This window comes from Leopardus geoffroyi, chromosome C2, assembly GCF_018350155.1.
Source record: "Leopardus geoffroyi isolate Oge1 chromosome C2, O.geoffroyi_Oge1_pat1.0, whole genome shotgun sequence".
NCBI classification, from domain to species: domain Eukaryota; kingdom Metazoa; phylum Chordata; class Mammalia; order Carnivora; family Felidae; genus Leopardus; species Leopardus geoffroyi.
In genome coordinates, this window is record NC_059333.1 from 148,329,386 (window position 1) to 148,355,112 (window position 25,727).

Consider the following 25,727-nt stretch of genomic DNA (forward strand, 5'->3'; position numbering starts at 1 on the left):
TTGTCACTTCTGTCTGAAGCTTTTAAGAGGCAGGATTCTCTACTCTTGCCTTTTCTGTCAGCTCTGTGTGGAGGCTCCAAGGCCCTGTTTTTCATATTTTATAGATAAGGAAACATCCATGTGTGGAGACTGCCTGCTTCTCTGCTGGACCACTTCCTGTCCTGCCTCTGAGGGGTCTTCTCCAAAGGCCCCATCTGAAGTCATCCCCCTAACGCCACCCTAACCCATCACCCTGTCCTGTTGCCCAGTTCTGACTTCTTTCACATCACTTCTCGAGCCGAAATCTCCTTGTTCACTTCGTTGCTCATTCATGGTGGGTCTTCTCACCGGGATCTGAACTGCAGGACAGTGACCTTTCTGTCTGGGTCACCTCAGGGTGCCTTGCTCCTACGTCAGTGCCTGGAGCATAGAAAGCACTCACAAGTTTTTGTTTTGTTTTGTTCTAAATGATCGAAAGCGCATTTTCTGGACAAAGCCCCTGGTAATAACACTCCTTTTAAAAAAGTCATCCGGGGCGCCTGGGTGGCACAGTTGGTTGAGTATGTGGCTTTGACTCAGGTCGTGATCTTGCAGTTGGTGAGTTCGAGCCCCATTTCGGGCTCTGTGCCGACAGCTCAGAGCCTGGAACCTGCTTTGGATTCTATGTCTCCCTTTCTTTCTGCCACTCCCCCATTCACACTCTGCCTCTCTCTCTCTCAAAAATGAATAAACATTAAAAAAATGTTTTTAATTAAAAAAGTCAGCCTGCCAGGGGCAGCTGGGCGGCTCTGTCAGAAGCTTCCAGCTTCAGCTCAGGCAATGATCTCACGGCTCTTGAGTTCCAGCCCCACATCAGGCTCTCTGCTGTCAGCACTTCAGATCTTCTGTGCCCCCCTGCCCCCCGCCCTATCCCTCTCCCACTTGCTCTCTCTCTCTCTCTTTCTCTCTCAAAAATAAACATTTAAAGCCTGGATGAAATGCTTGAGACTTGGATCCTCCACAGAAGATGTGATGCTACGCGGGGAAGTGCCTGCTGACGGGTGGGGTGAGGGCCCGGTGTGGGAGGGCCCCTTTGCCAAGCCTGGAGGCACGGGGGTGCCTGGGGCATTAACTTCAGGCCTGCAGGCCAGAAAGGCGGGGAGGTGTGTGTGTGGGGGGGGGGGTCTCCCTCCCGAGGAAGATGCGGGTGGGACCCTCGCAAGGAGAGGCTGGGATGCCCACCTGGAGTTGCTGGTAAAGTTACAGCCACTGTCCTGGCCACCAGTGTGAAAGCACCTTTCGTTTTGACGTAGTCGAGTTGACAGGTTTCCACGGACCCACACAGTCAAAACAGCGGGTTCCTATGCCAAAGCAAATCGGAGACAAGCCACGGGGTGAGAGAAGTGTCTCAGTTTGTCAGGCTGTCAGGACAGGGCTCCTAATTTAACACCAGGAAACCCAGAACAGGGGCACTACTGTTTCGGATTCAAGGTGAAAAGAATCCAAGGCCAGACAGGGCAGGCCCACTTTGGGATGTCTGTTTATGGCTCAGGTGCTAACCCTTGGTGTGGTTCTGGTCACGGCCCCTTTGCCTGGCAGAGGCCCTGCTTCAGGTCACCTCAGCAGATGTTTAGCGCCTGCTTCGTCCCAGCCCTTTGCCAGTGGCCGAGGCTACGGCCATGAACGAGGCAGGCCAGCCCCTCCCCCATCGGCAGAAAATGTGGACCTTGAACAAGCGTCTTGCTTCGTCACTTCTAAGGCACTGTTGTTTTAGGCACTGCTAAGAAAGAAAAATGTTAATTACGTGATGACACAGATCTCTTACGTAGAATTTTTATTGTATGCTCGTTAGAGGAGCTCTTTTAAACTTCGTTGAGATTTTACATGCTCTTGGGACTGTATAAAAAGAAAACTTGAGGAAGGAAAATAAATTGCCTAAGATATTCCTACGACTTCTTTACAGTCAGAGTCCTTCTCTTCTGGATTTTTTTTTTTAAAGTACTTTTAGGGGCGCCTGGGTGGCGCGGTCGGTTAAGCGTTCGACTTCAGCCAGGTCACGATCTCGCGGTCCGTGAGTTCGAGCCCCGCGTCGGGCTCTGGGCTGATGGCTCGGAGCCTGAAGCCTGTTTCCGATTCTGTGTCTCCCTCTCTCTCTGCCCCTCCCCCATTCATGCTCTGTCTCTCTCTGTCCCAAAAATAAATAAAAACGTTGAAAAGAAAAAAAAAAAAAAAAAAATTAAAGTACTTTTATACACCCTGTCATCTTTTGTACCATCAAGGGTGTGAGCAATGCAGCATTCCTTGGAAGAGTCCATAAAAGAAGTAAAAGCCATCGGCGCTGGGCTTATACGCTGGCTTTTGACTCCCACTTTGGCAATGATGCTCCGCGTGCCTGACACGCTTCCGCGAGGTTTGACTTTGGCACGTTGTCACGCGGTAACTGCTCCCTGGTCTGGCCAACAGCATTGGTAAGTTACTCCCCTGACCAGAGGGAAGCAAAAATGTGCAAGAAAGAGCACCTTTGAATCCGAAGTCTGGTTAGTGTCCGCACAGATCACAGGCAGGGATCCTCCCTTGTCTGCAGTCAGACATTCCCAGGGGAGGAACCTCCAGGCTGAGACCTGAGCGTGGGAAATGGCAAGGCAGGAGGAAAAGGCGGGTGAGTTGCTGGAGGAAGGAACAGCCTTTGCAGAGGCCCAGAGTTGAGAGAGAGGGCAGAGGATTTGAAAGCTTCCTGGTCAGTTCACAAAATGGGCTTTTCGGTAGTGCTGGGATGTGGAAATGCTGCCAGCCATAGAAGTAAGTTAGTTGTGGTTCTGTTAGGCTTTGACAACTAATCCCTCGTTGTCCTCTGTCTCCTAGAAACTGCCGGAGGAGTTAATGGTACAATGAGCCTGTTAATTTATGTTTTACCTGCATCTTGCATTGAAGATATTTTATAGATCTAGCATTTTATTTTTGAAGTTTTATGTTATTACCTATATATGCTCAGAGCAACATTAATATAGTTAGATCTAAAAAAAGGTATGAAAAGACAGAATTGACCCGCGGCCCCACCATTACACAAGTTCCACACATGATCTGTTCGGTCCTTGCCTGAGTGTATACACTAAGTTTGCGGCTGAAATCAAAGTGATTATAATCACAGGTTCTGCTTTCTCTCTATTCTCTCTCTCTCTCTCCTTGAAATTACAAGGTGTGTGTGTGTGTGTGTGTGTGTGTGTGTGTGTGTGTTTAAACAGTTGGTTTGTTCAAATCAGGATACAAACAAAAACTACACATTTTATTTCATTTATGTGTCTCTCAAGTTTCTTTTTTTTTTTTTTTAATGTTTTTTAATGCTTAACTGACTGAGCCACCCAGGCACCCTTTTAATCTGTGCATTCCTCCCCCTCCTTCTTTTTCCTTACAACTTACTACTTGAATAAAAATCTAGTCATTCATTCCTGTGGTTCATTCCTACTGAGTAGATGTGTCTGAATGCATCCCTATGGTGTCGTTAACAAGTTCTCCAGTCCTCCGTATTTTCTACAAATTGTCTATTAGATACAGAGGTTCATCAGATTTAGATTTGTTTGTTTGTTGCAAGGCCACATCACGGGTGGTGATATGTATTTCCATCAGGAGGTGCATGATGTCTGGTTAGCTCTATTTTCATGGTACTAAGATTGATGAGTGGGCTTAGCTGATGTCATCCTGATCCCTCCATTATAATGTGGGCCCCTTGTTATTTTGATGCTTTTCACCTTGCTGTCATAGTTTAACAGTATATATTAGAAGTCGTAGCATGGGGTTCTGTAACACATAATAATTTATTTTCTTCTCTCCTCAGTGTCTGCCCCACAATTGCCAGTTTGGGCAGGGGACACATTTCAGAGTTTATTTCCAGGGAGCTCTCTCCACCCCCTCAATCCTAATGACCAACCTAAGCTTTCTTGGTTCAATTTTTATTCTTAACTTTGCATCGCCTTTGAAAGTGTGTACTTACTTGTTGCTCTTGGTAATGGTACTTCAACCCTGCGTTCACAGTTCCTATCTGGTGCAGATCTCTGCTCCTCCCTGTGTATTTGGCATTTCTTACTAAGGCCGCCTTCTTACTTTAGGAAGATGTAAAGTACAAATTACTGAGACAATAAATATTCAAATCACACAGGCCATCTGCCCCTGAACAGATGTCCACTGTAAGTCAATGTCAATCTCTGTTCCTTGGGGCCAGGGAGAGAGGTGAAGAAAAATACGGGCCAAGCAGGGCTGAAAGAGCCCTCTCCACTGGGAAGAAAAGGGAGGCTGATGAAGCAGTGGTTTCTACTTAGTTTCTAATTCACGCGCAGAAAAAGACTCTTTCCGGGAAAGTCCGTGAAGGAAGAAGCAATGATAACCCAAGAGTGTAGTGATATAAGGCCCGCAGATGGTTTACCATAATAGAATTGTTCCACGGACCACATGAGGGTTTTCTTTTCCCCTCAGTATATGTAGAGCATGTAATTTGCGCCTGGTGCTGTGCTCAGTGTTGTTTTGTTTTTTTTTTGTTTTTTGTTTTTTTTTTGGTATTACCTCAGATGAGATAACCCTCTAAGTGGGGTACTATCTTTCATCTCCACTTTCCAAATGGGAAGTCTGAGGTTCTGGAAGGTTATGTAGCTGTCCCAGGTCACACAGCTAGTAAAATTCCCACTGTGGGAGTGAGATCTTGGGTAAGTCACCTAACCTCCTTGTGCCTCAGTTTCCTCATCTACAAAATGGGGATGATGGTATTACCTGGTCCCCAGGTTACTGTGCAGATCCTGTATGAAGTATTTGAGCTCTGGGGAAATGTTAGTTATTATTCTGCTACCTCTTCTTGGTGTCCTAGTGAGATCTTTAATCCTTTCCCCAGAAATCAATTGGATCGGTTCTTCATACTTATAATAGTCCTATTTTCTACAAGGCCTTCACCCTCTTTTTCCCCTTTGCCTGTCCCCATCTTATTTCTAGGAGTCTGTGCTGGTCCTTTTGATAGGAAAGTTAGATTGGCACAGGTCAGTGTCAGCATGTGGAGAGAACTTACTCACCCCCATTCAGAGTATGCGAAAGTTTTATTTTGCACTTAGCTATCCAGTGTAGAGCATGTGATATGTGCCAGGCTCATATTTTTGACCCGACAGAGAGGTGTCAAAGTGATGAAGAAAGGGCATAGCCTTGGCCCTTGCCTTTGCCACTATCAACTGAGTAGCCCTAGGTAAATCACGTTTCTTTTCTTGGTCTCAAATTTCTCTCCTGTGCAGTAGGAGGACAATGTTCAAGATCCCTGTTGTTCTAGTTGTTATGTATATGGACATGTGTGCTGGGTCAGAATGCGAATCACTGGGCAAGTCCAAAATCGCCTGGGCACTGGCGTGGGTGAGCTGTGAGTGTTGGGGGCTGTGTCATTCCTATAGCAGGGGCGTTTCTGGACGGTTTTTCTGTTATCAATAAGATTCCAGGGCAGAGAAAAGTCAGAGTTCTGAGAAACCACTGTGGAAATGCCGCAGTGAGGTCTTTGCAAAGCATAGTGAGGGCTGGGGCCTCTGACTCTTTTCTCATCCCCAGCAGCCTCCCACTGTGTGGTCTGGCCACACCATCTCCATCCATATAAAAGGTGCAGTGGTTTTTAGTATATTCACAGAATATGTGCTGCCATCACCACAACCAATTTCAGAAAGTTTCGAAGAGCTCTGTGTTGACAAGTGCACAGTCATGTCCCTATCACCACAGCGAGATAGAGGACAGTCCCATCATCCCCCCAGATGCCCCTGTGCCATTCCTTTGTAGTCGGTCCTTCTCCCCACCTTGTAACCCCTTTGCCTTACCATGTAAGCTCATCAGTACGTACCTGTGAAGCCTGCTGGGATTTGGCTGGCATTTCGTTGAGTCTGTAGATCAACGTGGGGAGAATTGGCATGTCAGTAATGTTGCACCTTCCAATCCATGAACATATTATACCTCTCCATTTATGTAAGTCTCCTCTGGTTTCTTTGATCAGTATTTTTTAAAAAAATTTTAATGTTTCTTTTCGAGAGACAGAGACAGAGTAGAGTGGGGAAGGGGCAGAAAGAGAGGGAGACTCAGAATCCGAAGCAGGCTCCAGGCTCTGAGCTGTCAGCACAGAGCCCGACAACAGGGCTTGAACTCACTGTGAGATCATGACCTGAGCCAAAGTTGGATGCTCAACCGACTGAGCCAGCCAGGCGCCCCTCTTTTATCAGTGTTTTGTAGTTTTTAGCATATTCTAAAGTTATATCTTTACCTAATAAATATTTTCTTTTTTCTTTTTTGATGCTACTGTAAATAGTCCTGTGTGTTTTTAACGTTTGATTTCAATGGTTTGTTGTTAACATATTGATTTTTGTATACTGAGCTTGCAACCTCTGATAATGCTAAACTCAATGATTAGCTCTTAGATCTTTTTATGGAGATTTTTTCTACACCGGTAGCCCTGTTGTTTACAAATAAAGTTTCAGGGTGTCTGGGTGGCTCAGTTGGTTCAGCTCCCAACTCTTGATTTAGGCTCAGGTCATGGTCTCCTGGTTTGGGGGTTCGAGCCCTGCGTGGGGGCTCTTAGCACAGAGCCTGCTTGGGATTCTCTTTCCCTCTATCTCTGCCCCTTCCCTGCTCATGCTCATGGTCACACGCTCTCTCTCTCTCTCTCTCTTTCTCTCTCAAATAAATACTTTAAAAAAAAGTTTTATTTCTTCCTTTTCAGTCTTTCATTTCCTTTTCTTACCTTATTGCAGCTTCCAGAAATATGCTGAATAGGATTGGTGAGAGGTGATAACCTTCCCTTGTTCCTTAGGGGGAAAGCATACAGTCTGTCACCACTGAGTCTTAGATTAGCCGTAGATTTTTACGTACATGCCCTTTATCAGGTTAAGGAATTACCCTGCTATCCTAGTTTGCTGGATGTTTTTATCATGAATGGGTATTGAATTTTGTCAAGTGCTTTTTCAGCATCAGCTGATACCCATACCTGGTTTTTCTTCTTTTGGTCTGTTAATACGGTATCTACATTGATTTTCCAATGTTGAACCCGCCATGCCTCCTGGAATAAACTTTAGTTACTTGTTGTGCACCTGCATATTTTTATATATTGTTGGATTTGCTATGCTGATATTTTGTTGAGGGTTTTTGATAGCCGAGAAAGAATTTATCCTTAAGCTTACTCATGACCCAACCCACTTTCCGTCCATCCCTCTGAGACATTCACATACTAATAGTCTGATGTGGGTTTCTCTGAATCCTTGTCTCTCTTTCTCCTTTCTGTGATTGCTGTTCTCTTTGGCTTTGCATGTTTCTCACTTCTGCCTAGAAACTCCCTTCAGAAACAGGATTTAGAAAGAAGCATTCGAGCCCATAGCTAGATTCAAGTTGGTTTGCCTCACCTTCCTGAGATCCTAAATGCCCTGCCACCAGTAGTGCCCTTGGAAGGCAGTGTGTTTGTGTTGGATGTATCCGAGTGGTCTAGTTCCCCATTGGCAGGTGCAGGAGGGGAGGCTTTGTTTAGGACACACCCTCTCTGCTTCCTCCAAAGGCATCCAGACAGGGACAGGAGCAGGGCCTCTTGGTGGAGACTGAAAGGCCCTCTTTGTCTCACCACCAGGTGGCTTTTGCGGCAGCACAGAGGACTCAGGGTCGGGTAAGGAAGGGGAAACGCAGGGAGCGGCTGGGTTTCAGCCTTCCGAGGTTATTTTTAATAAGTGAAGGCCAAGGGGGCGGAGGACTTTCTGAAGGGAGGTCTGTGTTTTCGCCTGGCTCTGAGATGACTCAGAAGTGAGAGATCAAAGGAGAATGCAGACCCCTGGGGAGGGCCTGTCTGACACCTGCCTTCTGAACCTGGGGTCGCAGGTCGTAGGGCGCCCTAACTGTGCCTTTGAACTGGGGACAGGGTAGCCAGAGGAGGGAGGAAGAAAGGGTGAGGTGTTTCCCACCCCCTCCCCTCCCCCCACTCTTGCCTGTTTGAAGCGGGAGGTTCACCATGGGCAGGCTTTCTGCTCTCCAGAAGCACAGACAGCCAGAGGGCAGGCAGGAGAGGTCCTCTCTGGGAGGGTTAGGGTTAGGGTTAGGGTCAGAGAGCAGGAGAGGGGATAGCTAACGGCCTGCAGAAGCGGGGAGGCCTGGCATACTTCCCTTTAATCTGTGGTTTCGCGTGGGGAAGTGTTTGGACAGATGGAATTGCCAGCTCCTTTCCAGCATTTTGTCAGCAGGCTGAGGAATCTGAGGCAGCCACCTCCCTACCGAGCCAGCAAGAGCCAGCAAGGGGAGTTTCCTGTTGGAACTCCCCAGCTGCGGGGACCTGGGGGTTGGAGGGGGGCCGGCTCCCCATATCATCATGCAGTCTGGTGCATCGGAGGCCACCTCCTCGCCCACCTGTCTCCTCTGGCTGGTGCCGAGTCTAGTCCTGAGCCTCTTCTCCCCCATCTCCGGCATGCTGTGATTGGATTAGTTTTCCAGAAATCCACTTCTGCCTGTGGCTCTTCTCTGCTCAGTAACCTTCACTGGCTCCCCATTGTCCGTCCATAATAACTACTCTCTCGGCCTGGAATCTGATGCCCACTCCATGCCCCTTTACACACATGTGGGGTTTGCCCAAAATGGACAAGCTGCCTAGTCCCAAATATGCCCTGGGCCTTTGCACCCCGAGGCCTTCCTTTGTCATGCTCCCTCTGCTTGGAAGCCCCCATTTTCTCTTCTCTGTATATTCAAATCCGGTCTCCCACAGAGTCCTCACTAAGGCCATGACTGCCCCTGCAGAGGCCATGCCTCACCTGCCTTTCCAAGGACCTTCCTTATAAATCACACCTCCCTGGTGGCATTTATCTCATTCTTTACAGTACTTGTGTCTGGGTCTGAGGCTCCTTCTCCTTTAGGACAGGGCCTGTGTCTAAGCTGTCCTTAACATTGTTCTCATCACCTGGTGACAGCACACTGCACTTAGGACAGTCACTATTTATTTAGGTTTTTTTTTTTAATTTTTTTTAACGTTTATTTATTTTTGAGACAGAGAGAGACAGAGCATGAATGGGGGAGGGTCAGAGAGAGAAGGAGACACAGAATCTGAAACAGGCTCCAGGCTCTGAGCTGTCAGCACAGAGCTCGATGTGGGGCTCGAACTCACGGACCAGACCGTGAGATCATGACCTGAGCCGAAGTCGGGCGCTCAACCGACTGAGCCACCCAGGTGCCCCGACAGTCACTGTTTAAGAGCCACTGTGTGCTAAGAACTTCTCAAACATCCCATTTATTCTTCCCAAAAAAACCCCGAAAGAACTTTTTAATACCTAGCATTCGTGAATGTTTACTAGAGACGTTCCAGGCTGTTCTAAATGTTTTGGCGCAAATCGGCTCAGTTAATCCTCATATCAACACTGTGTGGTAGGTTTAATGATCCCCCTTGCAAAGATGAGGAAACTGAGGCGCAGAGCGGTTAACTGGCCCGCTGGTAATTGTGTTTGCTGAGTGAGAGGTTGCTGACCATGCTTTATTGCTCCCACTCAGCTCTACTCATTCTAATTGGGCACCAGCCTTTGGCCAACACTCAAGACTTCCTTCTCCACTCCTCACTGGATACCTCACTGGGTACCATATGATGATCATACATCCTTAACAACTGTGGTTTTCCATCAGCGACACATGCTTACAATCCCTTAATGGTTCTTGTATACTTGCTTTGTCATATTTTATCCCAGACTAATTTCTTCTTCCCCAGGCTGGCACTTTTTTGGCATTACGCTGCCTCTGTTTTTAATCAAGGCCTCCCACACCCACATTCTCAAATTCAGCAGGCACTCACTTCTGGCAGGAGCCCAGGGCTGGATGCCAGGCTTCCTGCTGGGACTGGCCCCACAGCTTCTCCAAATATTTACTTCCCCAGGATAGCCTCCAAATTACGGAGTAGTTCCCCTGCATCACGGTTTCCTTGGGATCGTCTTTGGCAAAGTGGAAACCAATGTAGCCTTGTATCCCTTGTGCTGAGCACAAGGCTGCTACAAGGTTGATCCTTAATAAATAATCACTGAATAAATAACTTGATTCCTCTTTCCACTTTAAAAACTAGGCTTGGGGCGCCTCAGTAGCTTAGTTGGTTAAGCATCCGACTTCGGCTCACATCATGATCTTGTGGTCTGTGAGTTCTAGCCCCGTGTCAGGCTCTGTGCTGATGGCTCAGAACCTGGAGCCTCCTTCGGAATCTGTGTCTCCCTCTCTCTCTACCCCTGCCCCGATCATTCTCTCCCTCTCTCCCTCTCTCTCTCTCAGAAATAAACATTAAAAAAAAAAAAAAAAAAGGCTTGTCTGACTGGGAAACCAGGGAAACTCTAAAACCAGATGTAGGAGTTAGCTTTTGCTCTATGACAAATAGTCATAAAATCTGTCCACATGTCTCCAGATGCCTCAGTTTCCTCATCTGTGGAATGGGGGTAATAACAGAACTTACCCCCATGCCTAAGGAAACTAGCCATTTGCAGAAATAATGATCATACCAGTATTATTTCAGTAAGTTCTAAAAAAAAAAAAACGCTCATGTCCCAGTAGGGGCTGTTAAGCCCATCCTGCTCCTACCAGTCCTGGAGAAGATTCTTTGTCAGTCATACTCTTTTATTTTGTTAATCACCTCATCAGGGAACCTCTGGGAAACACTAGCTCCTTCTGCCTGTAAGACCATGGCCACACACGGAGGTTTTACCCATCTGATTTTATCCAGTTTTCTAGGATTTACCATCTGAAAAAAAAGAAAAAAAAAGAGCATTTAATATATTTTCTATTTTTTCCCATTTCTGAATTAATATGTTGGGTTGCCTTGATTCTAAGACTTTATTGACTGTAAGACTTACCACTGATTTTGGAATGGAGGGGCTGGGGGGGGAGGTTAGATTACATACTAATCTTTTTTTTTTTAATTTTTTTTATTTATTTTTGAGACAGAGAGAGACAGATTATGAACAGGGGAGAGGCAGAGAGAGAGAGGGAGACACAGAATCTGAAGCAGGCTCCAGGCTCTGAGCTGTCAGCACAGAGCCCGACGTGGGGCTCGAACTCACGGGGACCGTGAGATCATGACCTGAGCCGAAGTCAGATGCTTAACCAACTGAGCCACCCAGGCGCCCCATTACATACTAATCTTATGTAAATTACATTCCAATCTCAGCAGCATCGAGGCCTCTGTGCTTGAGGGAGGGCGCTGGGGAGGGGGGGCTTACAAATTAGAATTACAGAAACACATTATGTTCACTGTTTGTTACATCCTTCTTTTGGGTCAAGCACAGAGCTGCACATGTGTTAACGCATTTTGCCCTCACAACACCCTTATAAGGTACACTTGTAAGAATGAAGAAAGATGAAGAAATTGAGGCGTAGAAAAGTGAGGCCACGCAGCTAGAACGTGGCACCAGCCACTGAGCTGAGGCGGTTGGACCAAAGGCAAGCTGCCTTTCAGAAATATAACTGGATTTCTATAGAACAGATCTGATGGCTGGAGCATCCACTCTCTTCCTATCTGTGGAAGGTCACCAACCTCTTTGGACTATACGAACAGCCATTCCTAGAAGCCTGATACTTAATCCAAGGAGGGGCAAAGGCCTGGTCCAGCTGACTAGGACAAGCACTGGTGAGTGAGTTCTTTCGCTGAGTGGCTGCTTTGTGGGATCCAGGGAGGCCCAGACCCTGCCTGGATCTACAAGGAAGTTTCTTCTTCTCGGGGGCACGAGACCTGGAAGGGGATAATGGCAGAGGCCAGAAAAGGGATGGGAGTGAAGTGTTGGAGGAGGGAGAGGCCCCTTCAGTCCAGGGAACAGAAGGGCAGAGAATGCTTTGTGGGCCGTCTAGAACTGTATGACACGGTAGCCACTAGCCACACGCGGCTATTTAAATTTAAATCAATGACAGTAAACATTCAATTCCTCAGTCACGTCAGCTCCATTCCAAGTGTTCCGCTCTTGCTGTTGCCTGTCATATTGCGCAGCACAGGTAGACACAACATTTCCATCATCATGGAAAATTCTGTTGGGCACCTGACCCTGGATCCAGCTGGCTGCAGCAAAGACCACATTGTCCGCGGGACATAGGGAGATGCTGGGCCTGTGCAGGGGCCTGGTTCTGGGAGGTGACTGGTGAATAGGGGTGTTCCCTGTGGAGAGTGTGATAAGAGAGGTGGAGAGAAGGGTGCCCACTTGTAGGCTGTACCTTGAGCAAGGAGAAAGGCCCACCAGCGAGTCCCCAGGCTTGTCTGAGAGGGGCTGAGGCGGCTCCCCGTGCGCTCACAACAAACCCTGTCATCTGAGGTGACCTGAGTGGGTGGCTTACTCACTGTAGCCTCAAGTCCGGCCCCCCTGGAGCACCTGCCTTTGCCTTGAGTTCCGCCCCCCTCCTTTTTTTAAAAAACTGTTTGTTTTTGAGAGAGAGAGACAGAGCACGAGTGGGGGAGGGGCAGAGGCAGAGAGGGAGACACAGAATCTGAAACAGGCCCTAGGCTCTGAGCTGTCAGCACAGAGCCCATTTGCTCCCATATTATTGTAGAGCAGATCTTCTACTGTGTTTCGTCTCATCCCTAAATATTTCAGTCTGTGTCTAAATTGCTGGGCATCCCATTCGCTTGCCATGTTGGCATCTGCTCGGGCAGCCTCTCTTCTGCTTATGCCTAAGAGCAAAGCCCTGCATTCAGTGCTGCCTTTCTATAAACCCTGGAGAGCCTGAGGGGGAAATGATTACAGAGGAGAAGCTGCCCCCAGCCTGCCAGCCATTTTTACCCGAAGGTTGCTGTTGAGAATCCAGCCTAACCCCAAGCTCAGGTCTGCGTTTACCATTGAAGGCCAGTGCACTGGGGCTGGGCACTGGGGATGCAGTAGGGGCTGAGTCTGGGTCCCTGCCTGTGTACTCACAAGTAGGCATACAGCGGGGCAGAGGCAGTCTTGGCTGGGATATGGGCTTAATAGCTTGTCTCAAACTAAAGCTTTGCTGTGGCACGGTCTACATCTGGACATGTGCATGCAGGTTGTAGTTCACACAGTTTCCCAATGGGCCCTTGCTTCTGGATTTAAAGCGCCTACTCGTTTTAGGATGCACAGGATAAAAGTGAATCCTACATGTCTCACCCCACATGTAAAAGTAGGGCCTCTCCAGAGTGATGCTTTTACCTTCCTCCCCCATCCATCTCACTCCCCTCCCGGGCATGAGTGAACGAGAATGCGGCCCAGCACAGTGCCTGGAACGTAGGTCTCAGGAAACGGACATCAAATTGCATTCAGTCATGTATTCATTCATGTATTTACCAAATATCCACGGACAACACGTGTACCATTCAGGGTTCCTGGCACTGGGGAAATAACAGTGAACAAAACAGATTAAAATCCCCATCATTGTGGGGCTTACGTTCAGAGATGACAGACAATAATAATAATAATAATAATAATAAAAAACAGGTAAAATAAACAGCTTTGCTGGGCAGTGATAAGGTCTCTGAAGCAGAATAACTGAATAAGTAACATCTACAAATGATAAAATAATTACCTTTCTAGAAGCAGAATATAAAACTATCTATGCAGTATGAGCCAATCTTTGAAAAGGAAAAATAATACATATATGCTTTAAACACACATAGGTGGAAAGAAATCCTCCAAAATGCCAGGGGTGGTGGTTAACCCTGAGAAATGGGATGATAGGTGATTGTTCTTTTCTTTTTAAAAAAATTTTTTTAATGTTTATTCACTTTTGAGAGAGAGGGAGACAGAGCATGAGCGGGGCAGGGGGCAGAGAGAGAGGGAGGAGACACAGAATCCAAAGCAGGTTCCAGGCCCCACACTGTCAGCACAGGGCCCGATGCGGGGCTCGAACTCATGAACCATGAAATCATGACCTGAGCCGAAGTCAGACACTCGACCGACTGAGCCACCCAGGAGCCCCTGATTTTTATTTTCTTAAATAGATACTTGCATGAATTGATTTTCTGTAATGAACAGTGTTGATTATACTTTTGAGTATCTTTGGTTTGAGCAGGAGACTTGACATGAATCCCATTCCTTACAGGCCATTTCTGAGTTGGAGCCCCAGAGCCCTGCTTCCAGCATGAGGGAAGCTGAGGCAGAGCAGGACTTCCCTTCCATCATGCAGAGTCCCAGGCAACGTTCAGTGCTTGCTCCCAGGGGCTCAGGACAAAGGATTCAAGTCCTTGCTGAAAACAGAGACCAAAACCTGGGAGAGGGGGCTGTGAAGGGGAACAGGCCCTGTAGGCAGAGCAGTGCAGTGGTTAGACCTCAGGGCCATGCCAGGGGCCCAGCTGGTTCCTCTGCCTGACTGTGTGACTTTGAACAAGTTGCTTAGCCTCTCTGTGCTTCAGGTTTCCTCGTGAAAGGACAGTGATAACAGTAGTGGGACTGTTGTGAGGGTAAACTTGTTTAAAAATCGGAGAGTCCTTAGCTCAGTGCCCGGAGAGAGGCAGAGTAGGCACTCAGAAAGGGTAGTACCTGTCATTTGTAGAGCAAGTCAAGGAGGGCAGTGTGCTATCAGCGACGGTGACAGAGAAGACATGGCAGAAAGAAAACCACATGTGAAACAGAGAAGAGGGGGCTGTGGGGACTGGATTCAACCTGCTGGCCAAGCCCCGTGTCCTTTCATTGGGTACCGTCCCCTGTATCCCTCCCCTCTCCCCCAAAAGCTCCGGGGATTTGTCCCTCCTCCGTTGGTGCCACCGCTTGAACTGGTCTCACTGAGGGCCAGCTGCTGAGCAGGAATGCAGTTCAGATTTCTCCAGAGCAAACGTTGAGAAAGTTCCTTAAAGAAGCCTGAGAGGAAGAAGGTGGGCGATGCCTCCCCTCCATGGAGGGGGCTCGTTCTTTGTAGCCCCTCCGGTCACCACCTTCTCACACGTCTCTGCAGGGCTTGGGAACAGACGTGATGACCCTGGGTGGGTTGGGTCCAAGCTCAAGCCTCTGAGACATGGCAGCCCGTCCCTCTGGAACACACTCACTCGTCACAGAGTCTTGGGAGTCTGGGTTTGTGCTCTGGCCCCACCATCGACCATCCGTGGCAAGTGACCCACCCCTAGTCCTCCCTGTCCTCAGATGTGTGAATGGGGCACAGTGCTGCCTGGCCATGTTTGTTGGGGGCGCTGCTGCCGGGGTGACAGGAGTTAGTGTGGCCTGCCTCTGCCAGTGCTCCCTTCGCCCCTCGACGGTTTCCGTGGGAGTGAACTCCAGACCCTTCAAGCTACATCAAGTTCTTCTAAGTTTCTTGCGATCTTTGGAAAACCCTGTGCATTCATTCCTTCTTAGCTTATCTCAGTTTATGGTGAAGAATTTGTGAGCCTGTGGACGTGGGTGTTGATCTCTTCCTTTAGACTGTGAGCTCCAGGAGGGCAAGGACTGTGTCTGTTCCACTGATGATTGTCGCTAGTCCCTAGCACAAAGTAGGCAGAAAATGGTTTTTGAATTGTCATCACCAGAAAGGAGAGTAAATTGGAACAAAAAGACCCACCCCACCCGTTCCTCTCTCTCCCCATTCACTTTGCCGACAGACATTCAGTAGCCAGTGTTCAGGCGGGATGTCCTTGGGAGACGTGGCTTTGGGGCTCCAGGGCTCCAGCCATCACTGCCATGGCAACGGGACGCCGGGGAGCGTGCTGCAGCGGGCCAGCCTGTGTCCATGCCCGGCTCAGACGTGTGAGCGGGGGCGATTGGTGCCGAGTGCTTCCCGTCTCTGTACCTCGGCCTCCTTGGCTCACGAGGAGCCATGCCAATAGGCCTTTCCCTTTGTGGTTGAATCCCCCATTCCCTGTGGCATCTCCACGTTGTCTCAGTTGCCCTTGGTCCCCTCTGCTGACCCACTTCTCGGGGGAGGTGGCCGCCTACCGCCCGCACATACACAAAGCCGCGTGTCCTCCCCTCCCCTGGTCATGGTGGGAGCAAGCGGCAGAGGACGTTGCTTTCGTTCGTGAAATTGAATCAGCCGCAACAGAGACTAGGAAATCGAGTCGGATACTGAAAGAGAAACAAACTAGAGAAACTACTACTTGCAAACAAAAAAATTTGCCGTTTCAGTTTGGTTCAATATAAGGACCAAACCACCAAGTTTGCTACATAATAAGCGTCAGTGGTGCTTCTGATCCTTTCTGATATAATGATGTTTTTGACAAGTTGAGCGTTCCGTCTCCGTAGTCTGAGTGTGACCTGATGACCTTTGCTAGCCAAGAGCGGTGGTGACGTGGGTGACATGATGTTGCCCAGGTTGCCGTCCGGGCTCTGTGGTGCAAAATTGATTAGGGACAGGGGAGCATGGCCTGGCCTCAGTAACACGCTGAGAATGTTCTGGCTCCTTCACAAACCATACTCACCGATACCCTGGAGATCCTGGATGCCAGACCTGCTGGGGCAGTTAATGAGTCCATCAGCCAACTTTGAAAGGTGTTAGCAGCCTCCAAAAGTCCTTTGTGCTAGGTCCCGAAGTGAAGTTTAATGAAAAAGCACGATTCTCTTCTCAAAGCGCTTGAGCCCAGTAAGGGAGGGAGACGTGGTTTTTTGTTTTTGCTTAATGCAATAGAGTGTCACAGAGCTGTCACAGAGGATGGCAGGATGACCCCAGAAACCATCCATTCACTCAGTGTTGAATTCCCTACCTATTATGTGCAGGGCACTCTGCTAGGAGGAGAGAGTAAGAGTGAAACCAGCAGAGTCCCTAGAGTAGTTGGGAGAAGGGTAGTAAACAAGGTGACCAACAAGCAAATACACATCTAACCAAACACCAAATAGGTTTAGTACCAATCACAAAGGTTCCATCAGAGAGAATACTGGGGACCCACCTGGGGGGGGGGGTACAACCCTTGAGGCACTCTGGGAGCCCAGTGTGCCCAGAGAAGCAGCAGAAACTGGGACCAGAACCTGCAGGTGGAGCTTAAGACACAACCCCAGGGCGCCTGGTTGGCTCAGTCTGTTGAGCATCCGACTCTTGATTTCGGCTCAGGTCATGATCTCGCGGTTCGTGAGTTCGAACGTGGGGCTCTGTGCTGACAGTGCGGAGCCTACTTGGGATCCTGTCTCCCTCCCTCTCTCTGCTCCTCTTCCACTCACTCTCTCTCAAAATAAATAAAGAAGCATTTAAAAAAAAAACCCACAAAACCCAGAAGCTATAAAAAATGTGTAGATTCGACTGCATAAAAATTTTTAATTTCAGTAATAGAAAAGATAAAAACTAAAGGCAGCTGAGAGAATATATTTGCAATATCCGCAACAGGCAATAGGTTAATATTCAGAATATAAATATCAAATCTATAATAAACTTATGAAAAGATATTCAGCCCACTAGTTATCAGGGAAATTAAGATTAAATAAAAGATATCATTTCCTTTCTTTTTAAATACTGATAATAATCTGTGTGAGCAGGACTCCCTATGCGGGGGAACTCATCTTTTTTTTTTTTTTTTTTTTTTTTGGATAGCATTATGGCAGCAAATATCAAAATCTTGCCTGTGAATATGCTTTCACTTCATAATTTCACTTCTGAGAACCTTTCAGAAATGTACATACATGCAGAAAGCAGCTTGTCCAAGAATATTCTTTTGCAGGATGATGTGTACTTGCAAAAAGCTGGGGATGTGACAAATGCCCATCAGTAAAAGATTGTGTAAGGTGGTACTTCCTGACCAGAGGGGGTGCCCCCTCCCCCGCCCCCCAGGATCTTTGCCAACATCTGGAGACATTTTTGGTTATTGTGCCTGGGGAGGTGCTTAGTAGCACCTGGCATTTTGTGGGTGGGGGACAGGATGCTGCTAACCGTGCTACAGGACAGTCCCCACCAAAAAATTACCCAGCCCCAAATGTCAGTAGTGCTGAGGTTGACAAACACTGGGTCAAATAAATCCGCAGCCAGTTGGAAGAAAGGGGTAAGTCTATACATGTGCCATTAAAGATCTCTAAGACATGTCATTAGCTTTTTTACAGCTTAATGTGTGATTTTTATAATACAAGGAAAGAAAACAGCAAATTTAAAAAACCACTAAATGATCAGTTCTCCCCAGAGGCAACCACTGTTACCGGTTTCTTATGTGTCCTTCCAGAAATAGTCCCAGCACAGACAAGCATATTTGGTTTTTAATAAGCTGTAGGTATTTTGCTGCATGGTTAGATTCAGAAACTAGTGCATTAATTAGCCGGATGCTAGCGGCCTGCACCTGACAACCCCTGACATAACGTTTTTTAGGTTATTCCCCCCGCCTCTTGTGTTTTCAAGGGCATTTTTATTTTTGGATGCAGAACAAAACTGTGTGCTGGGGTTTGGGAGGGTGGGAAGGAGCCTGTAACCAAAAGGCTGATGTATTGGTGAGTGAAAGGAGGACGCAGAGGAAATAAGCCGGGCGAGGGTTCTCTCGCACGTGGGTGTCAGTGAGGTTCCACAAGGGCTGTTTGGTGGTGCTGACCCGGGGGGCTTTAACAGGGAGGTGGGGTAAATTTCCTCCCACCCCAGGGCAGAATTCAGCCAAAGTTAGAAACATATCAAATCCCTCTTCTGCCGGCCCACAGCCAAGCAGAGTCATTAATGGGCCTCCTTGCAGATCCAAGAGCACTTTGCAATCACTGACTCGCCCCATCTCTGACTTTTTGAACAAGCCTGGCTTTCATCTCCTGGGCTTTTCCAGAAAAGCCTCTTAGAATTGGGTCTGAGACTTTTTGATGTTGGCTTTCATCAGCGACTTCTCTTTCCCCTGCTTGTCTTCCTGGCTGATACATTATTCCAAGGTCAGGATAAAAACCCTTGCGAGAAGGTGGGGTTGGGTGACCTGCCCACATCCAGCCCGAGGTTCTCGAAACATAAGGTGTCTGGTGCCAGCTTCAGCCAGATGCAGGCGTGTTCAGCAGACCAGACTCTGGCAGGAGCACAGGAAGACCAAGCCTCCTGAGGGAATGTTCCAGAGCACAGACTGCAGGCAGCAGGTGGCCGGGCCCCCGAGACCACCGGAGGCTTCTGCTGCCCAGCTCAGAAGAACGCTTCTCCTGAAGCCTGACTCTTGAGTCTTCTCCAGAAATGTTCCATCTTAGACTTCAAAATGCTTTTTCTTCCTTGAGGGACACCCACCCAGACTGAGAACATGAGGAGGCTGCCTGGCGCCTGCTGTAGAGTTAAAACCAGGATGTTTTAGTTCCAGAGTTGGGGGTGGGGGTGGAGAGGTGGGGGTGGGGGTGGGGGAGAGGGACATTCATTTCTCTCAAGTGATGTCAGCCTGTTTCAGGTGTGAAATGTAAACCCTCTGTTGCTTGCTTTCACAAAAATCATCTCTTCTTTCTAGTAAGCATTTTGATAGAGTCAGAAACGACACAGTTTGGGGGAGAAACGGGTGGTTTCTAATCTGAGATGATGCTGGGGATTCTGAACAGTGCCACAGCCGGTCTGTGAGACCCTGGCTTTGAGTTGGGGGTGCTTGCAGCATTACCTTTAAACCTCTGGATGTTTGTGTTAGATATTTTATTTTCAACTGTCAATGGCAGTTTGATATAAAAGGACAAGCCTTTATCAGAGGAGCTGGAGAGCACAAATTACTCCTTTGGACGGTATCACATTGAAGTTACTCTACACAGAATCACGTCTGCCTTCCAGAAGCCTCCCAGCCTTCCTTAGCCCTGAAATCAGAACTCCTACTTCAGTTTGTCTCAATTCTGCTGTGTTGTTTGATTTGCTTCTCTGGCTGGAAACAAGAAGAGGTCTGAGGGGGCCGTGGTTGGGGTGGGGGAGAATGAACACCCCAGGGCGTTTTCTCCACCATGCTCTTGCTTGCTCGTTCTCCTGCTTCACCTTTCTGGCTGCCCCCAGAGTATCGATCTAGAGGATTCAGGGGTCTGCATCATTTGCAGAGGTTACCTGCTGACCTTAGAAAAGTTCTGAAAAGTTTGGTGTCAGATCTTTTTCTTTCTTTCTTTCTTTCTTTCTTTCTTTCTTTCTTTCTTTCTTTTCATTCTTTCTTTTTTTAGAGCGCATTAGCTGCGATGCTGGCCATTTAAAGTAGGGATGAATGAATTATTGGGCAAAAAGGAAGCTTTTAGTTACATGCATTAGTACATACCTTGTGCAGTCTAAATGTGATTTTCCAAAGTTGGGATTCCCAGAAGAGGAGCCCACGGTAGGTAGGTGGCATTAGGCCAGTGGAACAGGGTTCGGGAAGTCTTACTTTACAAGCATGTTTCCCAGAGAGGTTTGCGATGGTTTGCGGTAGAACGATAATGTCCTTCCTGCTGAAGGTCCTCGGCCCTGGGAGTTCGTAGAGGAAGACCTGCCCGGACCCCTTTTGTTCACTGGGAAACTCCCACATCTCTGTGTCATCACGGGAAAGAGGTGGCTCTGTCACAGATGAAGAGTTGTACAAATTATTCTAATCTTTGCATTCAGTTAAGCACAAAATTGCCTCTTCACCCAGGAATCACGCCTCATAATCCTGAATTCGCTGCATTTTAAGGCAGGCCTTGAACGCCCCAGTGCGGGAGGGGTCAGCACCAGGTGGGGACACCCATAGAACGGGAGGCCTGCAAATGGGGACTGATAATCAGCAGAGCCCTGGCGAGATCACGCATAGTCCCGAGTGAAGCAGAGCTCCCCTCGGAGCTTTAAAACAGCCTCAAGGCATGAATCATTCTATTACCAAGGCTGGCCGGCTTGAGAGGAACCGAAAAAATGAAAATTACTCCTGTTGCTCATTAGCAAAGGGGAATACGCAAATGTCGAGGGTCCCTCTGCACACCGCTGTTTGGATTTGACAAGCAGAACACTCTTCATGCCAGAGTCTTTCCCAGCCTTCGTATCTGTTCGGAGCAGTTGGACAGACGCTAGAAATGAGGGGCTTGAGAAAATAGAGCATTTTTCACACCACTTGAACCAGTGTCAGATACATTTTGTGATCTGATGCTCATTAGAGACTCACATTTTCTTTTTTTCTTTTTTTTTTTTCCTTTTTTTTAAAGCTTGTTTATTTTGAGAGAGAGAGAGTGGGCGCGCAATCAGGACGGGGACAGAGAGAGAGAATCCTAAGCAGGCTCTGCACTGTCAGCACAGAGCCCGATGCGGGGCGCGAACTCACGAACTGTGAGATCCTGACCTGAGCCGAAGTCGTTCACTCAACCGACTGAGCCACCCAGGTGCCCCGCGACCGGCATGTTTCAAAGGCTCGCACTATGGGAAAGTGCACTTCCCCAACCTTGCAGCCAGTCTGTGAGGAAATAACCTGAATCGCAGCGGTTCCTCAACGTCCTGTTGTTGTTTCTTCCCTGGGTGGCCGTCCTGGCTGGGCGTTTCTCTGATGTGCCTGTATTTCTGTCCCAGGTCACTCTGCTGATCGCCTTCATCTGCGTGAGGAGTTCTGTGTGGACCAGGTACAGCGCCTACAGCTACTTTGAAGTGGTCACCATCTGCAACTTGATAATGATCCTCGTCTTTTACCTGGTGCATCTCTTCCGTCTCTACCGCGTGCTTACCTGCATCAGCTGGCCCCTGTCGGTAAGGGAGCGGCCCGGCCCGATTCTGGGCACCGGAAGCCAGGGTATTAGCTGAGGCACTGAGACCCAACAGAACCCGTCCCGTCTGCGCCCCCCGGTGTCCCCCTGCTCTCTCTCCGGCTCTTCCTGCTGTGGCCCTGCACGTCCCGATGTCTGCCGGACATCTCCGCCTGTGTCCTGCTGTGCCTCCTGCCTCGGTGTTTATTTTCTTGAGTGGCAGGAAACGGGCCATGTGTGTGAGTTTGGAGGAAGAAGCTCCTAAAGGCGATGGGGATTTATACTGTTGGGAGTACTGAATGGTAAGATTCATCAGCTAAAAGGACCGGCTGAGTCTGAGGAAAGATTTCAGAAGTTCCCAGGATTTTTTTCGTCCCACTCTGTTATTTAAAAAAATTTTTTTAATGTGTATTTAGTTTTTGAGAGACAGAGCGTGAGCAAGGAAGGGGCAGAGAGAGAGGGAGACACAGAATCTGAAGCAGGCTCCAGGCTCTGAGCTGTCAGCACAGAGCCCAACGTGGTGCTTGAACTCATGAACCGAGAGATCATGACCTGAGCCGAAGTCGGACACTTAACTGACTGAGCTACCCAGGCGCCCCTCTATTATTTTTTTATAAGTTTGGTTGACATATACTTCACGTGCCGGACCATTGCCTATTTAAAGTGTACAATTCTCCAGATTTTGCTATCTTCCCAGAGTTGTGCAACCATCGCCATAGTCAATTTTAGAACATTTTCCTCGCTTCAAAAAGAAACCCCATATGCTTTAGCTGTCACCTCCTACCTTTCATCCCCTCCAACCTTAAGCAACCACTAATCTACTTTCTGTCTCTATGAATTTTCCTCTTCTTGACATTTCCTGTAAATGGAAGCATATGTGTGGTCTTCTGTCACTGGTTTCTTTCACCGAGAGTGTTTTCATGGTTTTTCTATGTTGTAGCATGGGTCAGTACTTCCATTTTTTTTTAATAGCCAAGGAATATTCCATTAAAAGGATATACCACATTCTGTTTATTCTGATGGACATTTGGGTTGTTTCCACCTTTTGGCTATCATGAGTAATGCTGCTGTGAACATTCACGTACAAGCTTTTTGCGTGGACGTGTTTTCATTCCGCTAGGGAATATACCAGAGAGTGGAATTGCTGGTTCCCGTGGTAACTGTGTTTAATTGTTTGAGGAGCTGCCAGACTTTCTTCCAAAGTGACTGCACCATTTTATATTCCCATCAGCAGTGTAGGAGGGGTCCGATTTCCCCACATCCTTATCAATACTCGTCATTTTCTTACTTTCTGATTTTAGTCACTCTAACGAGTATGAAGTGGTATCTCATGATTTGCATTTCTCTGATGACTGTTGATGTCAATCATCGTTTCATGAGCTTTTTGGCCATTCATGTATCTTCTTTAGAGAAATGTCTGTTCACACCCTTTGCCCATTTTTGATTAGGTTGTCATTTTATTACCGAATTCTCAGTCTTTTGTATATTTTAGTTAGAAGATCCTTATCAGATAAATGATTGGCAGATATTTTCTCCCATTCTATTGGTTATTTTTCACTTTCTTAAATTTTTTTTAATGTTTATCCATTTATTTCTTGAGAGAGAGAGAGAGAGAGAGCACACGAGCCTGGAGGGACAGAGAGAGAGGGAGAAAGAGAGAAATGCCAAGCAGGCTCCGCACAGAGGGGCTTGAACCCACGAACTGTGAGATCATGACCTGAGCTGAAACCAAGAGTTAGATGATCAACTGCCTGAGCCACCCAGGCACCCCTAGTGTTCACTTTCTTGATAGTGTTCATTAAAGCACAGGTTTTTAGTTTGATGAAATCTAATGTAACTACTTTTCTTCTGTTAATGATGTTTTTGGTATAAAATCTAAAAAGCCGTTGCCAAACCCAAGATCATGAAGATTTTACTCTGTGTTTTCCTCTAAGGAGTTTCAGAGTTTCAGCTCTTACATTTAGGTATTTTGTCTATTTTGAATTAATTTTTTGTGTCTGGTGTGAGGTAAGGATTCAACTTCATTCTTTTGAAGGAAAGAATACGTTGAAATGTAAATATCCAGTTGTCCCAGCACCATCTGTTGGGAAGACTGTTCTTTCCTCATTGCATTGTCTTGGCATCCTGGCTGAAAATGAGTTGACCATAAACACATGGATTTATATCTGGACTCTCAGTTGCATTGATCTTACCACATGGTCTTGATTGCTGAAGATGTGTAGCCAGTTTTGAAATTAGGAATTCTGAATCTTCTATTTGTTCTTTTTCAGGATTGTTTTGGAGTTTTGCAATTCCATATGAATTTTAGAATCAACTTTTTAGTTCCTACGAAATGTCAGCTGGGATTCTAATACAAACTGCACTGAATCTAGAGATCAATTTGGAGAGTATTGCCATCTTAACATTAAGTTTTGTGACCTAGGAACATGGGAGGTTTTCCCATTTATTTAGATCTTCTTTAATTTCTTTCATCAATGTTTTATAGTTTTCAGAGTGGAAGTTTTGGTGCATTTGGCACGGGGCAACTTAAATCTGTTTCTAAGTACCTTATTTTTTTGATGATATTTCAAATGTAATCATTTTCTTAATTTCATTTTTGGATGGTTCATTCCAAGTGGATAGAAATACAAGTGATTTCTGTATATTGATCTTGTATCCTTAACCTTGGTGAACTCATTTTAGATCTAATAGACTGTTAGTGGATTCTTCAGGATTTTGTAGATATAAGATTATGCCATCTGTGAGTAGAGATAGTTTTATATTCCTTTCCAATCATTTTCTTATCTTATTGTTCTTATTCAACTAAGAAATTAGTTGAATATTGAAGTGGCAAGACCACACATTGCTATCTTGTTCCTGAGCTTAGGAGGAAAGCATTCCATCTTTCATCATTAAATATAATGTTAGCTGTGGATTTTTACAGATGCGATTTATCAGATTGAAAAAGTTAATTTCCAGTCCTCCTTTGCTGAATGTTTTTTTTATCATGAAAGGGTGTTAGATTTTGTCAAATGCTTTTTCTTAGTCTGTTGAGGCAATCGTGGGTTTTCCCCCTTAATATTCTTCTAATATAGTGTATTACATTGACTTTCATATGTGGAACTAAAGTTTGCATCCCTGGGATAAATTTTGTTTGGTCATGATATGTAATTCAGTTTATATGTAGCTGGGTTTGGTTTGCTAGCATTTTATTGAGAATTTTTATATTTGTATTTGTAAGAGATACCAGTGTGTAGTTTTCTTGTGATACCTTTGTCTGGTTTTGCTATCACTGTAATACTGGTCTCATAGAATAATTTGGGAAGTGTTACCACCTCTTCTATATTTTAAAAGAGTTTGTGTAGAATTGGTATTCTTATTTAAATGTTTGGTAGAATTCTGCAGTGAAAGCATCTGAGCCTGGGTTTTTCTTGTGGGTGATTTATTATTCTTATTAATACAAACTCTACTTGTTTTAGATTTTTCAGATTATTTATTTCTGCTTGAGTCATTTTCAGTGGTATGTTCTTATAGGAACATGTCTGTTTCATCTAAGTTTTCTAAGTTACTGACATACAATTGTTCAAGTATTCCTTTAAAATCAGTTTTACTTCTGTAAGGTCTGTAGTGATGTCCCCTCTTTCATTTCTGATTCTGGTCATTTGAATCTGGTCATCTTTTCTCTCCCTTTTTTTTTCTTGATCAGTTTTGCTAAAGGTTTGGCTGTTTTTTTCATCTTTGCAAAGAACCAGTTTTGGTTTCACTAATTTTCCCTATTGTTCTTCTGTTCTCTAGATCATTAATTTCTGCTCCCATCTTTTTTTCCTTCTGTCTCCTTGCTTTAGATTTATTTATTTATTTTTTTTTTTTATTTAAAAATTTTTTTTTTTAATTTTTTTTTTTTCAACGTTTATTTATTTTTGGGACAGAGAGAGACAGAGCATGAACGGGGGAGGGGCAGAGAGAGAGGGAGACACAGAATCGGAAACAGGCTCCAGGCTCTGAGCCATCAGCCCAGAGCCCGACGCGGGGCTCGAACTCACGGACCGCGAGATCGTGACCTGGCTGAAGTCGGACGCTTAACCGACTGCGCCACCCAGGCGCCCCTCTTTAGATTTATTTTGATCTTCTTTTTCCAATGTCTTAAGGTAAAGATTAGGTTATTAATTTGAAACCTTTCTTGTTTTTTGGTATAGGTCTGTACAGCTATAAATTTCTTTCTGAGCACTGCTTTAGCTGCATCCCATAATTTTGGTCTATTATGTTTTCATTTTCATTCATCTGCAAGTATCTTCTAATTTTCCTTGTGGTTTTATCTCT

General features: G+C 46.5%; 1 protein-coding gene across 2 annotated transcripts in view; it reads left to right on the top strand.

Annotated features, from left to right (window-relative positions):
- CMTM7 (CKLF like MARVEL transmembrane domain containing 7) overlaps window positions 1–25,727 on the top strand; it is a 51,097-nt gene that overhangs the window by 16,353 nt on the left and 9,017 nt on the right. For both annotated transcript variants that reach the window (XM_045436426.1, XM_045436427.1), the window contains exon 2: window positions 21,259–21,432. In XM_045436426.1, the coding sequence (XP_045292382.1) occupies window positions 21,259–21,432 (174 nt within the window). The remainder of the gene's footprint in view (window positions 1–21,258; window positions 21,433–25,727) is intronic.